This window comes from Lactuca serriola, chromosome 5 (genome assembly GCF_051521515.1).
Source record: "Lactuca serriola cultivar US96UC23 chromosome 5, Lser_US96UC23_V15, whole genome shotgun sequence".
NCBI lineage: Eukaryota > Viridiplantae > Streptophyta > Magnoliopsida > Asterales > Asteraceae > Lactuca > Lactuca serriola.
In genome coordinates, this window is record NC_136412.1 from 266,223,790 (window position 1) to 266,239,845 (window position 16,056).

The window sequence follows — 16,056 nt, forward strand, 5'->3', positions numbered from 1 at the left end:
TTATTTAAAATCAGAGTATTATAGAAAATGCGAAATCCTCAATGTTGTTGAAGACTGTGTATAGTCCCACCTCCGCCTTCCCATGGACACCGATGATACCTGAAACAATAAACAATCATAAATCTTAGTGAGTTTCCCCCAAAAATACCACACATAACCAAAAAAAATAAACGAGCAGTGAGCTCAATCAGTCATCGGACTGGAATGCACAACTATACCGGGTTTATTGGCCTTAACGCCTCAACCCAACCACATATCCCGAGCCTCCGTGCCTACAGCTTACAGCCAGCTCACACCAGGTATATTGACCTACAACATAAAGAAGGACCGCCACAACCCCAACCCAAAAACAACATGTCGACATATAAACAATCAAGGATTAAGTCGGCACATAATACAGGCAACGTCAATCATACAACTCACTACTGCCTACTAGTCCTCTTACAGCATATAGTCCTGCTACCAACTAAACTCCACGAAATGCGTAACCATAAGTAACAAGAGGTGAGATAGTCACCCGAACAAAACTCCAAAACTTAAGTTTTCTTGATATTAGGGTTTTCTAAACCCCAATTAGGGTTTCCAACCCAAACATGTGTCACTCGGTCTAAGGTTAGATGCTAAGGTCATTTAGTATTTAGTAAGTCAGGCACCACTCACTGCCACCTCGAGCAGTGGTCGTTGGCGGTAGCCACCCTGTCACACCCCCGAACCAGACGGCGGAACGTTCGGGGGCTGTCGTGACTCAATTGAATACCATAACATTGAATATATATGAAACATAACAACCTTCGTCACCATTCATTAATATAGTACAACCAGTAGCGTTTACATGTCATACATTGTTTAAACATTACATTCCCAAAAATTAAATTGTTCGGTTCGTACATAAATAAACTGCAAGCCGTCACTGAATATGTTTTCCTTTGATTCACTGGTTCCCTGAGAATACAAGTATTTTGAAAAACGTCAACATATGAAATGTTGGTGAGTTCATAAGTAGTGTTTGAAATCCAATGTTTGTATTGTTTGAAAACCACCAGAAAATCCGATATTTTCTGAAAAGAAAAGCTTTTGAAAACGTTTGTGAAGATCCATAGGTATGCTTGTTTGTTTCTATACTTGTAAAAAAAAATTGTTCATTGAAGTTGTATGCATTTCAAATCTGTATGTATTGAAAACCCTAGGAAAACCCGATGTTCTCCTAATTCCTTGAACTACATGAAGTTACATTGAAACCATTGCATAGCGTATAGTGTCAGTCCCAGGCGACGTTGGATTATTTTTGAGCATGATTAATTACTACAAACCCGCATTACACAAACGCCCAGTTTATAGCTATACTAACGATCCCGAAGGCGTCGTCCGTACTAATCACGTTATCCAATCGCCCTGACTAGGTGTAGTCCCACATCCGAAGAGAAAGAGGACACGAAGGCCTCGATGAATCCATTAACCGGTTGGGGATAAAAATGTACGAGGGGTCCCAGACCCGCCTCGCAAAAATGTAGACTTTACTAGCAATACCAAAGGACCCTTGGGGACCAGTAGTATACAAGCCATTGAAAGTCCCTCTACGTTGTGCCAAGTCGGTGAAACCCAACACTTCGTAGAAAAAAAATGTCTTCGGGCCTTAAGATCAGGTCATTGGCTAGCTAGGCCCAACAAACAAGATTTTACACTTTTGGGGCCCAAAGATGGTGTGTAGACGTCTGTGCACACTCGCATGTAAATTGAGTTCCCAATCGTTATTTGTATGAATCGTAGTGTCGTCGTGTTAGTAGTTTCGGATTTTCATTGGTTCGAGACCGAACCAATTCGTTTCACAACGATTTTGGTATTGTAGTGTATTGTATTTCGTCGATAGTCGCGGTACCATTATTTGATCAAATTGCGTATATTGAATTAGCCTTGAAATTTTTCTGTTTTCAGCCCCTCATTGTTTGTAAAATTTACATTTTCAACCCTTTTATTGAATACTTCCCGGTTTGGTCCTTAAATTAATTTTCTTGACATTTTAACACCAAAAATTATTGAAATTAATATTTTTCAGCATATTTTTCATAGAAAACAGTTTAAGTCCCTGAAAATGCAGTTTTCTCGGTTTTAACCCTTCTTTTTCGCAACTTTGACAATTTTGGCCCAAATTGTAAAATTTTTGCAACTTTGGTCCTTTTTAAATTTAAAAAGCATTTTAAACCTTTGAAAAGGACTTGGAACACTTATAGTCCACTGTTTTACAGAAAAATGCAGTTTTGGCCCTCCAAATCAGAAAATCTCGCATAATGGGCCTCATTGGGCCGAAAATGTCATTTTTAGCCCATTAAGCTTGAAATTTATGTTTTTAATCCTCTAAATGAGTATATTTCCAGAAATTGCTTTATTGAAACTGTTTTGACACACCTCATCCATCAGAATTCGTGATATGTCAATTTGGACCCTTAATTTTGTATTTTTCACATTTTAGGCCCAAAATTTGTGTTTTTAACCCAAAGAAAATTGTTACTAAACCACTTAACCATTTTTATTGAAACACTTTGTATTTAGAAATATATTTGAAGCTAAAATCATTTAACACAAGATATATCTCGGTTTTGAGGGGTTTTATGGCTAGATCCAACATTGTAACACACAAATGCATACATATAAGCATGGAAATCATACAAGGCATACAAAACACATATAGATCTACACTTTCACTTGTATTTCCCCCCCCCCCCCCCCCAAAACTCATAAAAACAGAAAATAGGGGGTATGAAGCTCACCTTGGGTGTGGGGCTCGGTTTTGCAAAGAAAATGGAAGGAAAATGAAGTGATTTTCGGCCTTAGCACCCTTCCTTGGTAGATCTCGAGTTTGGTGACTTCTAAGGTGTATGATCACAAGTTGGAATAGATTTAGAGGAGGTTTTTGATGGAATGAAATAGCTAGATCATATATATAAGTAAATACTTACCTAAGATGGTGATTAGCTTGAAAGATCCTCTTGCAAGCTTCTTAAAATCTCGAATTTATGGGGAGGAAAGGAGAGAGTTTTCTTGAAGGTTCCTTGAGAGAATTTGTGAAATGGGTGTGTGTGTTTGAGATGTGGCCGAGAGTGAGAGAGAGAGAGAGGAGAGGATAGAAGTGATTTTGAAGTGATGCTTGCTTGGAAACATGAGTTGTGTGCATGGAAACCCAACAAATAAAAGTGAGGTGGCAACCCCAAAGTCAACTCTCCCTTGGGCTTGGTTTGGGCCGAAAACATGGAGGAAAAAAAAGAAATTTGGGCCTTTGCCCCTAAGCCCAACATTAGTGTTAATTTGGGTGAATTTTCTCATAAAAGAATATAGTATGATTTTTCCATTTTTGTTGAACTAGTTTAGGGTATTCATGGATCAAAGCTTTCAATTCATTTCATTCTAGGCCCAATATGGCCCAAAATGTTGAAATAAATTAGATGTGGGTCCAATTAGAGCCCATTTAGGGTTCTAAACCCAAGATAGTCAAATTGGAAGTTTATTGGTCCATTAGGTCCAATAAGGAAGTTCTAGTCCAAAATGGACCTAAATAAGAACTTCTAGTGTTCCCAATTGTTTGATGACTATTTGTAGTACTTGCATGATGTATTTGATTGAAGTTTTTGATTCACATTAGCTTGAATGTATAGATTACATGACACAAAATTTCCAGTTGTGACACACCCACTTGCGGCAGTGGTGGCAGTTTCGAGTTAAAATCTAACCAAACAACTCCCGCTACAATAACCATGCAGAAAACACACACACGCACACACCATATTACATGCACACAGCCACCTCACATAGTGGCTGGTGGTGGCAGGAATTGGCAGCAAGGTGGAAGCCACCATGGTTAGCTGCCATGGTGGTTTTCTACATAGATTTACGGCCAACAACAAGCATACAATGAGCAGCTATGTTGTGGTACACACATACATGCGAAACACACACATACGAGCGCCCACAGTAGCCTCCTTCGAGGTGGTAAACGACGACCGGAGCAGCAGAAGGAGGAGTTGCATGAGTTAGGGGTGTTGATCGGGTAAAATTTTCGGGTTTCGGGTAATTCGGGTTTTTCATATAAAAAAATTTACACGTTACTCTACCCAAATTAAATTCGGGTATGGGTAATTCGGGTAATGGGTCGGGTAAGGGTAATTCGGGTGTTACCCGATTTTTAAATTTTTTTTTAATTTTTTAATGGCACCTAGAAATAAATGTAATGAAATAAGTATGTCGTGCTAAACTTTGAACATTGAGATTTTTTACTCAATAATATTTGAAATATCAAGTATTCTTTCCAAACTTTCGATCTTGGGTTGAATTCTTTATTTTTTTTTTCTATTTTTCTTGTGGAACATGATCATTAGTTGGGTTGTCAACTTCAATCGTCTCATCTTATACTTCAGTATAGTCATCCATTGGTGACGAATACCAACGAAGAGCAGACGAGGTACGAGGGGTTTTTGACGTGGGGAAAATAGAACGAGCCTCAACGAGGAAAATTGGGATTTGGGAATTGGGAGGGTTAGATAAACTCATAAAGGGACATTATTTCTTATATATATTTCGGGTAATCGGGTATATCCGAAACCCAAACAACTTACCCTTTACCCGACCCGAAAAAAATTCGGGTTACCCACTTACCCGAAAAAATTAACCCGATACCCGATTTACCCGACCCAATTTACCCGTTACCCGAAAAAATCGGGTGGGTAATTCGGGTAACGGGTATTTTTTACAGGGCTAGCATGAGTGGTGATGGCGACGGGCTACCTAGATGTTGTGGGTCAGAATGAAAGCGGAGGGGAAAAAGGAGTGGTTGCAATGGAGAGACGGTGGTTGCGTCAGCCACCAAGAACAACAACAACAACCATAATATTTTGCATCAAACCCAACCCTTCTCTAAACGATCTTAACGTGCACGGTTCTCATCGGTCCATGATTTTGCCGGCAGCGAAGGTCCACCGATGGTCTTGGCTGATCGAAATAGTAAGAAAATGAGGGTTATGGTGGCTAGAGAACAAGATGTGGCGGATGGAATTTAAAAAAACTAGGGTTAGGGTTTTCATGCTTCTTTTAAGCGAGAAGGGAAAGGACTTGGTTTATGTCCCGTGTCTAATTCAAACTTTGAATTCATTTTTACTAGATTGGTCCCTGTCTCCATAATTTAATGCAGATAAGGTCCAACATTTACAATACAACCCCCTTGCTTTCATAATTCTTTTCACCTTAGGTCGAAAAGTTAGCATACAACCCCTGCCTCCGAAAATCTATTCATAACAAGTCCATATGTTACAATTTAACCCTCAATATCAGAAAATATAACTTTTAACACTCCAAGTGTACACCCACTAAATTAACACGACTTTAGGGCTAAAATAAATAAATAAATATATATATATATATATATATATATATATATATAAATACATCTTAGGGTTTTAGGGATTATTATTTACTTATTTATTTATTTTAAACGGGATGTTACAGCTCTCCCCCACTTAAATTAGATTTCATCCTCGAAAGGGCACTCACCTGGTGGAATGGCCACGTCAAGACATTGACATTTTCGATGGCTAACTCGATAACATGGGAAGACCTGAAAACCATGTTGATGAAGGAGTACTGCCCAAGGGGCGAGATACAAAAGTTGGAAGAGGAACTTTGGGGTCTCAAAATGACAGGCTCCGACATCCTGTCTTATACTTCAAGATTTAATGATCTAGCCATATTGTGTCTAGGAATGGTTATGTCGGAAAGCAAGAAGGTCGAAAGATACATTTGGGGACTATCTTCCCAACTTCAAGGAAGCGTATTGGCCTCAAGGCCAACTACCTTTGATAGTGCCAAAGAACTGGCACAACAACTCATCAATCATAAAGCCAGTCATGGCACTGTGACAACCACCTCCGAGCAAGCTAAGGGAGGAAACAAAAAAAGGAAGTTCTGGAACAAGAAGAAGGGTCAACCTGCTCAAGACCCTGCGAAGAAACAACAAGTGGTTGTTGTAAGCGCCGCCACAACTGCTGCCAACCCAACTCCAATAAGGCAATACACCGGGAACCTGCCAAAGTGAAACAAATGCAACTTTCACCATAATGGCGCTTGCCGTGAAATGTATTGCACCAACTGTAACAAAAAGGGGCACACCGCTCGATTTTGTAAAGCTCCAGTTCAACAAAACGCACAAGCTGCCAACGCAGGAGCAACTCAAACCTGCTATGGTTGTGGAGAGGCAGGACACTTCAAGCGGAACTGCCCAAAGGCGAGAAACCCCAACACTGGTGGAGTAGGAAGAGTTCTGGCGATAGGTCATGAGAAAGTAGTTGCAGACCCAACTGTGGTCACCGGTATGTTTCTCCTCAACAATACATACACATGCATTCTTTTCGATAGTGACGCGGAGAAAAGCTTCGTGAGCTATAAATTTAAACGCTTGCTTAAACAAAAACCACAAATACTAAAAGACACATTCACCGTAGAATGGATAATGGAAAAACAGAGAACACTAACGACATTTACATTGGGTGTACTCTCACTCTAAACAATCACTCTTTCCAAATCGACCTTATGCTGGTCACCATAAAAAGTTTTGATGTCATTATTGGCATGGATTGGTTATGCCCTCACCATGCCGAAATTCTATGTCACGAAAGGGCCGTTCGCCTTAATTTGCCAAGTGGTGAAACCCTCATCGTCTATGGCGACAAACCCGGTTCAAACTTTCAGATCATTTTGTGTGTCAAGGCCCAAAAGTACCTCCGCAAGGAGTACCACGCCTTCCTAGCCAACGTCGTGGATAGGAATCAAGAAGCTAAAAACATAAAGGACATTTCGTAGGTCTGTAATTTCCCTGACGTATTCCCAGAAGACCTTCCAGGAGTGCCCCCTGCTAGACAAGTCGAATTCCGAATCGACCTAATTCCTGGAGCTACTCCTGTAGCGAAATCGCCATACCGTCTAGCCCCAGCCGAGATGCAGGAACTGTCCAGTCAACTAAACGAACTACTGAGCAAAGGATTCATTAGACCAAGCTTCTCGCCTTGGGGAGCACCAGTTTTGTTCGTTAAGAAGAAGGACGGATCGTTCCGTATGTGCATTGACTATCGCGAATTAAACAAACTCAACATCAAAAACCGGTAACCTTTGCCTCGAATCGATGACCTCTTCGAGTAACTACAAGGAGCGAGTTTCTTCTCAAATATTGACCTTAGATCTGGATACCATCAGCTACGAGTTCAAGAAGAGGATATTCCCAAGACAGCCTTCAGAACGCGCTATAGTCACTATGAGTTTGTAGTGATGCCTTTCGGCTTAACAAATGCACCCGCAGTGTTTATGGACCTGATGAATAGGGTGTGTCGACCTTACTTAGACAAGTTCGTGATTGTTTTCATCGACAATATACTAGTCTACTCCCGAAGTGAGGAAGAACACAGCCAACATTTACGTCAAGTCCTGGAAATACTGAGGGCAGAGAAACTGTATGCAAAATTCTCAAAGTGCGAGTTCTGGATTCGAGAAGTGGATTTCCTCGGACATGTAGTCAGCAAGGAAGGAATTCATGTGGACCCTTCAAAGATCAAGGCAATCGAAAGCTGGGCAGCGCCAAGAACACCCACAGAAATCCGTCAATTTTTAGGACTCGTCGGTTACTATCGAAGATTCATCCAAAACTTCTCCTAAATCGCAAAACCACTCACCACCTTGACTCAAAAAGGAGTGACCTTCGCCTGGGGGGATAAGCAAGAGGTTGCGTTCCAAACGCTGAAACGAGCCCTGTGTAATGCTCCGATCTTGTCCCTACCAGAGGGAACAGAGGACTTTGTGGTTTATTGTGATGCATCAAACCAAGGTCTTGGATGTGTGTTGATGCAACGAGGAAAGGTCATTGCCTACGCCTCAAGACAGCTGAAGACACACGAGGTAAACTATACGACGCATGATCTCGAACTAGGAGCGGTAGTTTTCGCCCTAAAAATCTGGAGGCATTACCTCTACGGCACCAAATGCACTATCTTCACCGATCATAAAAGCCTTCAGTATATCCTCAACGAAAAAGAACTCAACATGAGACAAAGACGATGGGTAGAATTGCTAAACGATTACGAATGCGAGATTCGTTACCACCCAGGAAAAGCCAACGTGGTGGCAGACGTTTTAAGCATAAAGGAATACTCTGGCCGCTGAGTAAAGGCATTAACCATGACCATCCATTCACACATGTCCACACAAATCAAGGAGGCACAAGAAGAAGCCTTGAAACCAGAAAACGTGGCAGGCGAGGCATTAAGAGGAATGGACAAAAATCTTGAAGTCAGGGATGACGGAGTTCAGGGACATTGTCATGAAAGAAGCTCACAAAACTCGTTACTCAGTGCATCCCGGCAAAGACAAGATGTATTTAGACCTCAAGAAGCTGTATTGGTGGCCGAACATGAAAGCCGAAATAGCTACTTTCGCGGGGAAGTGTCTGAATTGCGCAAAAGTTAAGGTAGAGTATCAGAAGCCCTCGGGACTACTTCAACAGCCAGTGATACCCGAGTGGAAATAGGAGCGAATTGCAATGGACTTCATTACCAAGTTACCTAAGGCAACGGGTGGACTTGACACCATTTGGATCTTTAAAACCGATCCAAAAAATTGAACCTGCCAAATATGTAAAACCAAACAAGGAAACCAACCCACGGAACCCGAACCGACCCAACATGTGTACATTTTAAAACTTAAAATGAATATATTTTATTTTTATTTTTATGCAACTTATAGGGCGTACACATGTTAAAACTTAAAATGAATATATTTTATTTTTATTTTTATGCAACTTATAGGGCTTACGTCAATTTGGCATTTTTATTGGGTTGTTGAATTGTATCTTTAAGTTTTTTTGTTCGTGTTAAACTTTTAGCAATATACTTTTGATTGTGTTTTCGTTGTAAACTTGATCGTTTTAATCTTTCTTTAAACTATTTGGCAGATTTGGTGTTAAATTTGGCTTGAATTTGTTTCATTTTCTTTATAATAGGCGGAAAACGGGTTAGAACCCAAAATCCAACAACCCGTTGAACAAAAAAAAACTGAAAAACACAACCCTAAAACCGAAAACCAAACTTAACATGTTCAAAGCTGAAAACCCAATTTTTTAGTTTGAGTTTGATTTTATCGGAAAACCGACTTATGCTCAGCCTTACCTAATTGTTAGTTACGGCCGTTAGCAACAAGCCTATCTTTATAGCAAGCTAGGGAGCCATCTTCATTTTGCTTTTTTATTAAACAGCCAAATGCAATTAAATAATGTCCACATCGCTAGGTCACGCACAAAGACCCATGTTTTATTACAGATAAGTGCATGATATTCTTTTCCATTGCATTAGACTTGTTAGCATCTTTAAACGTTTGTACGTAAGTACATGTAAGTAAGTTAGTACATAGAATAAGAGAGTTAGGATCTTTAAGGTAGCATTTGATAAGTGAGACCGGACATAATAGAACAAAATTGGTAGACATAACATTTGGTTAGGAAGGAACTAAAATTGAATGGAAAGAAAGACCAAATCCCAAATTTTAGGACTAAAAATATTGGAACAAAGGTTGACAAGAACATTAAAACTCAAATACCCTCCGGCTCCTTCACAATTTATACCAAAGCAAAGAAAACTTGTTTTTTTTTTTATTTCTTAATAATTATTATAAAATATTCCTAAATATCATGGTTCGTATTTTTAGTTTCCAAATAGAATCTAAAACTTTCTAGGTTGAATTTATATATACGTATATGTTAAATAAAACATGTATCTAGTAATTATTACTATTAAAAAAAACCCTAGAAAAGTGTTTAATTATAGGAAAGATGTGGTAATTTTACTGCTGTTTCGTTCATGCATCGTCGTACCAAACACAACACAAATAATTTATTTAGTTTTGTTATGTCTGGTTCAGTTATGGTTATGTCATGCCCAGTCTTATCCATGTATTACAGATATAAATAATAGAAAATAAGAGAAGATGAGTTGAAAAAAAAAGGTTCGTTTGATAGTTTCATGGTTTGGGCGATGCATGGTTTTGGACTCATGCTAAATATGGTGCCATGGCCGATGTACGTAGGGTAGGGGCAAGATGGGCTTGATTAGGGCGTAAAATTTCAGGGGACCATTTTTTTAATATGTTATACATTTCGGCACTTCAAATTTATGATCTCGTTGCTAGGGTCATGATTCCGATTCAGATAGGGAAGTGATTTGTACACAACAGTTTTTTGCCTTACACAACAATATATGCTTTATATAGTTGTACAATACAACAATTTAAAGCATAAATTGTTGTGTATAGAGAAAATTTGTTGTGTACAAATCAGTTCCCTTCCGGATACCATCGTTCTTGGTTCGATCAAGAACCAGTTAGAAATAGGGGATGAACAGATTGTTTGGATTCTCTGAAAGTCGTGATTCACTATCAAATTGAAGTATTTTGATGATATATATCGAACACTCAATTAGATGAAATTCAGAGATACGAAATCAGAGAATGTATGTGAAATGTTCTACAAAAATATATACCAGAAAATGACCAAAAAATGGCTATATGATTCCTGTCTGAAAACCATCATAAGACAGTTACAAATTGTCATCAAAACTACCAAACTTGACATAAAACCGATCTCACGGAAAAGGGTCATCAAAACTACCCACCCTTGGACCTCGCTCCCATGGGCACTGCCCCCGGACCTCCGTTCTTTTAGGGTATTCGCCCCTAAATAACAGTGTACTTTGAATCTTGAAAACTTGAATAACATCCTAACTTGTTCAATATTCAACAAGATCACTTTTGGTCAACAAATTTAATCCTATTACACTTAAATAATATTGATGATATTAAATCACCAACAGAACCTAGGTGACAATATCATAGTATTTTGTACCTCTTGCAGTTTCGTTATTAATATCAATGTCGTCTGAGTACAAGAACTATATGCTTCGATTGATCATCTTTACAGTTAGATGCTATATCAAATTTAACATCTCATGAATCTGATCTCTGTTGATTTGATTATTATGAACAATTCTTTCCTCTTAGGCTTGAGACGTGTTTCTAATGGTTTTATCAATTTTAATTTTGTGGTGAATAACAATGTTATTCCGATGATTAATTTATTGGTCTGGGTTAACTAATTTTTGGATGTTTCCTTGATCAGTAGATAAATTGGGATTGTCGTAAGTTTTAACTCAACAATGTTTGTCTTGGATCACTTCATATATAGGTAAATGCTTGAGGTTTTGACATAACCAATCTTACATCCAAAATTACATTGTAACTCATTTTATTTCCAAGTGATGAAGTACGGATTACCCATCTTGTCATCGTTGTTTCCTAGCATTAGCAAACCATCTTGTTTTTCTTTTATAAATTTGTGATTTTGCTGCTTTTTGATGCAAGTCATAAACTTTATCCCTGCTTGATGTCAGATTTTTTTTCAAATGAGGGTAACCGGCAAAAATAGGTAAAACCTAATAAATGCAATAAATGAACCCATTAAACATAATCTGAGGCTTTAATAAATCCAAGAAGCACCAAAGGTAAAACCGATAATTTTTGAAAACTCATGAACTTTTATAGTATTTGCCTCATGAAAAAAAATAGATTTCTGAAACTTATGCCCTTTCACTTTGAGTAGAAGTTATATCTTCTTGTTATTCACAAAGTGTTTGATAAAATATCCATCTATGATTTAAGATAAGTTGATCTAAACAAATTATGACTCACACTTTCATATGAGAAAATCAGATTTCTAAAACTTGTCGTCGTTTTAAAAAAAAACTTCAGTTTATATAATTTAATTCGTCTCACGTTAGGGGCTAAGAGCTGTTTTTTGCACCTCGTTGGCATTTGAATCCTTAGAATCGACCATGTATTATGCATGTATATATGGCTTTTATGTTCGATGCAAAATTCGACCTTGTACATATATCATTTTACCTATTATACATTTTTCATATCATTCTTTTCATGGATTTCATTTTGTATTTTCAAAAATCAATTCTAGATCTTTAAATTTATTTTCATTTATTGCATTCCATGCTTGACTTTGCGCTTTGCGGAATTTAATTTTTATATAAAATAAAGTTACAATATAAAATAAAGTTATAGTTTTTTACAACTTCAACCTTTTAAACTATATTATAAAAAATCACTTTTTACAACTTTTGTTTTCAACATTTTAAAGTTTTTTTACAACTTTTTTTTAATCATTTTTACAATGTTTTTAGAAGCTTTCAAAACTTTTTTAAGAACATTTTTTAAATTATTTTACAATCAAAACAAAAACTAGATCGAATATTGAAATAGATGGAATCTCATAGAACCAACAAACTCAAAAAATAAATAAATAAATGAATTGAAACCCATACAAACAACTTTGTTATCCAATATGTTATATGTATGATTTCTCTTTCCTTATTTGATCTGTAAATAGATTGAACAACAAAGTTAGTTTTGTGGGTGTCGATCTATTTTTTATGTTGGTTGGTTCTATGGGTTTCAATCTATTTTTGTATTGGTTGTAAACAATTTCAAAAGCATACAAAAATATTTAAAATGGTTGTAAAAAACGCTGTAAAAAAGTTAAAATTGTTGAAAAAAAAGGTTGTAAAGGTGTAAAAGATTGTATAAAAAGTTGTATTTTTAATAAAAAGTTCAAAAACATTGTAAAAAAGGTCTTAAAAAACTAATACGTAAAGAAAAAGTAATTTTAGGCAAATCTGTAAAAAAAATAAAAAATAAAAAATATAGTTTGAACCAAAATGATAACAAACTTTGAAACTTTAGCGAAAAGAGTAAGAGTAAAACTACAAAATGATATGCTATTCCAAGTTTGCTTCTATTTTATGCAATAAAATCGGTTTGTTGGCAACTCGAAGACAATGAAAATAAGATGCTTCCCAAACAGTGTTAACCCTTAAAGTCTTGGTTTCAAAGCTTTATCTAATCTCAAAAAATTGTGAGGATTATATACTTTGAGCGTGGTTTAAAAAAAAAAGTTGGTTATCATAGACATAATTTTACACATTATTACAATGTTATATAAACATGTTTACATATTGTCATGACATAAATTATTACTTCGAAATAGTTGTCAATTTAGTACTTGGTCCAAGTCTTGTGTAGTTCTTTCTAAACTCCACAATTAAGCATGTAATAGTATAAAAGGTCTATACCCATGAATAAACAAGAACCTAAACACCAAATATTGTGAAATGAATTGAATAATAAACCATACAACAAAACCTTATTATTGACAACAAAAATAAAACAAGAGATACCACAGAGAAAAGACACCAAACAAAGCCAAATGTATTTTTTAAGTTCACAACATCATCATCTATATATGGTCAAGAAGACAAATAATAATCTTCCATTATACACATATTTATATTTTTTATTCATGCCTTGAAGCAGAACCATTTCTTCTGCACAATAAAGGTTATTAGTTTCATTAGAATGAAGTTAAGAATTCATAAACTGATATCTAAAACCAAATCAACTACAGATCATTGTTGTTTAAATATATTAAGATTAGTATTGTATTATTTAAAATCTGGTATAAAAATGAAGGACTAATTTCATATTTGAAGCATTGTAAATGAAAGGCATGATTGGCTTACAGATTGAGGCTTCCCAAGTGAAGAAGCTCCACCAGATTTACGGGGTGTGAAGTCACTTTGAGCCGGTGAATCTGTTGCTCCGCCTGTCTTTTTCTCATTCCTAGCCTTGTTGAAAATTACCGTAAAGCCCTCGGCTGATGCAGGGTCATTCACATCCCATTCACCAAACTTTGGTAGTGGTTGTCCTACTTCCTGTAAAATTACAACAACCCTAACATCATTGTAATTGCATCGAAGCACAAATCCAGATTATAGGACGAGGAAACAGTTCATTAAAGTTTCGATAGCTAGATTAGTTCTATATAAAACTCAAGCAAACCAAATATGATTCAAACGGATACATGAACGTATATGAAAGCAAGCAAAATCAATCGAGTCTCGAGCGAATTTACAATGATATAGACAAAATGAAAAGATGAATTTGAAATGAAATTGATCGAGTATCGGAGTGAAATCAAAGAGTAACAGTATCGAACTAAATTACAATTATAAAAATAGAATTGAAAGGTGAAATTGAAATGAAAATGATCGAATTGAGAGATGAACATACCGCCATGATTCAAGCACAGAGAGATGATGCAAAGAGAAAGTGTAAAGAGAATTGATTTGATGGAATGAGGTTTTGATTTTTGAAAGAATCTTATAAAACCTAACTTTTCTTTTCCCCTTTTGCATAGATTGAAGAAAGGTGTAGGAACGAGGTACAGCTGGACGCTTGTGGGATGTCTAAATTAATTATTTTTGTTATTTGCATATTAATTATTGAATATTTCTAAACTATCCGCGATTAAAATCATATTCCCATTAGTCTATGGTGAAACTATTTATTTGACTATTTAAAATAAGAATCGACTATATGTAAAATAGAAAGTGATATATTGACATAAATTTAGAAAATACTAGTTTCAAGATGCTCCTTGTGGTTTAGTGAACATCACAATTTGAGTTTAACTTTTAGATTTATATCAATTGAGTTCATGTGGAGATGTGTTTTTCAATTTTTGCAATGTGAGTAAAGCCTACTAACCTCGTGTAAATTGAGTTGGTAATGGGACATACATGTCTTCAACATGAGGGTGGTTTGCTCTTTCTCATATCCGCCATTGAAAAATTTTGAAAAAGATGTGTAACATTCCAAAAATACCAAGAAAAATTTTTGATTGTAAGTAGTAAAATCATCTTATAAACATCACAAGTCAAGTAATCCAAAACATTAGTATATTGTTTCACAAAAATATCAGAGTAAATCCCAAAATCTGGTAGTGCGGAAATCATCGGTGAATGCAATACAATCGAGTTGGCTCTTTTCCCTTTCTGAAGTACCTGAAACATTTAAAACTTAAACCGTAAGCACAAAACTTAGTGAGTTCCCCGAAATATCATACACCATACATAACCATAAACATGAAATACGACCTATGTCAAACAAGCCTATTTCATCCCAAGTGATATGGTGTTACATCATAATCTTACAATCACCCTTGTACGACCTATTTCAACCAACGAGCATATTCATCCCAAGTGAATGCTACAGCCTAGTTGTAGTCTTACAACACCTCTGCAGTTTCCATGGCCTTCCCCATTAACTTTCATGCAACATAATAGCAAGAGTCACAAAGACAACAAGCACATACGACACCTAACCCTACATAGTATAATGAGGAAACTCACATGATCAACGAGTTGTAATCCTTTACTCGAAAATCTCACAGAATTAGTTGCATGAACCTCCTAAACAATCATAAATCAAACCTCATGCTACCACTCAAAGCCTCTCCGAGTTTAACTAAAAGTCAAACTGGTCAAAAGTCGACGGTCAAGGTCAAAGTCAACTCAGCAAGCTACCACGTTGTGGCCAACTACTGGCCATGTCGTGGCTATCCCATAACAAAACAGTCACGATAAACTCTGCCACCACATCGTGGTTTATGTCTAGAATATTCGAATGAATTAAGCCCTTAATCCATTAAGTCATATACTCATACCTTCTAGAAAGCTTCATTGTACTCATATGCATCATAAAAATCATTGCTTTGAGGACATGCATATCCAATGCATGTCCTTTACTCAACTTAGGCCAAATGAGAGAAATGGGGTCAAAACCCCATGCATGAGCTCAAATCTACATAACACTTTAGATCTGGAGCATCTAACCTTCTTGGGACCTCAATGATCAATAAAGTTACCAAACTTATTGGATCCATCCACTCAAACCAACATAAATATGAGAAATGTGCAGAAAAACCTATATCTAGCAGATTTCATGAAAAATATGAGAGCTTATGGATTTACAAAAGTCCAGAAGATGCACCAAAGGATGGAGATGAGCTTTCTTGAAGAATGGTTGCACTAGAACACCTTTTTACTTCTTCAAAAACCACAATAACACCACAAAAGG

The 16,056-nt window shown here is 36.7% G+C and overlaps 1 protein-coding gene across 1 annotated transcript; it reads right to left on the reverse strand.

Annotated features, from left to right (window-relative positions):
* Positions 1-13,230: 13,230 nt before the first annotated feature.
* LOC145054214 (protein NOI4-like) lies at positions 13,231-14,349 on the reverse strand. Its single transcript, XM_079002355.1, has 3 exons — positions 14,209-14,349; positions 13,659-13,850; positions 13,231-13,463 (listed from the first exon to the last, which is right to left on the reverse strand). Exons 1-3 carry the CDS (start codon positions 14,212-14,214, stop codon positions 13,437-13,439), a joined length of 225 nt encoding a protein of 74 aa, XP_078858481.1. The 5' UTR covers positions 14,215-14,349; the 3' UTR covers positions 13,231-13,436.
* Between the last annotated feature and the right edge of the window lie 1,707 nt (positions 14,350-16,056).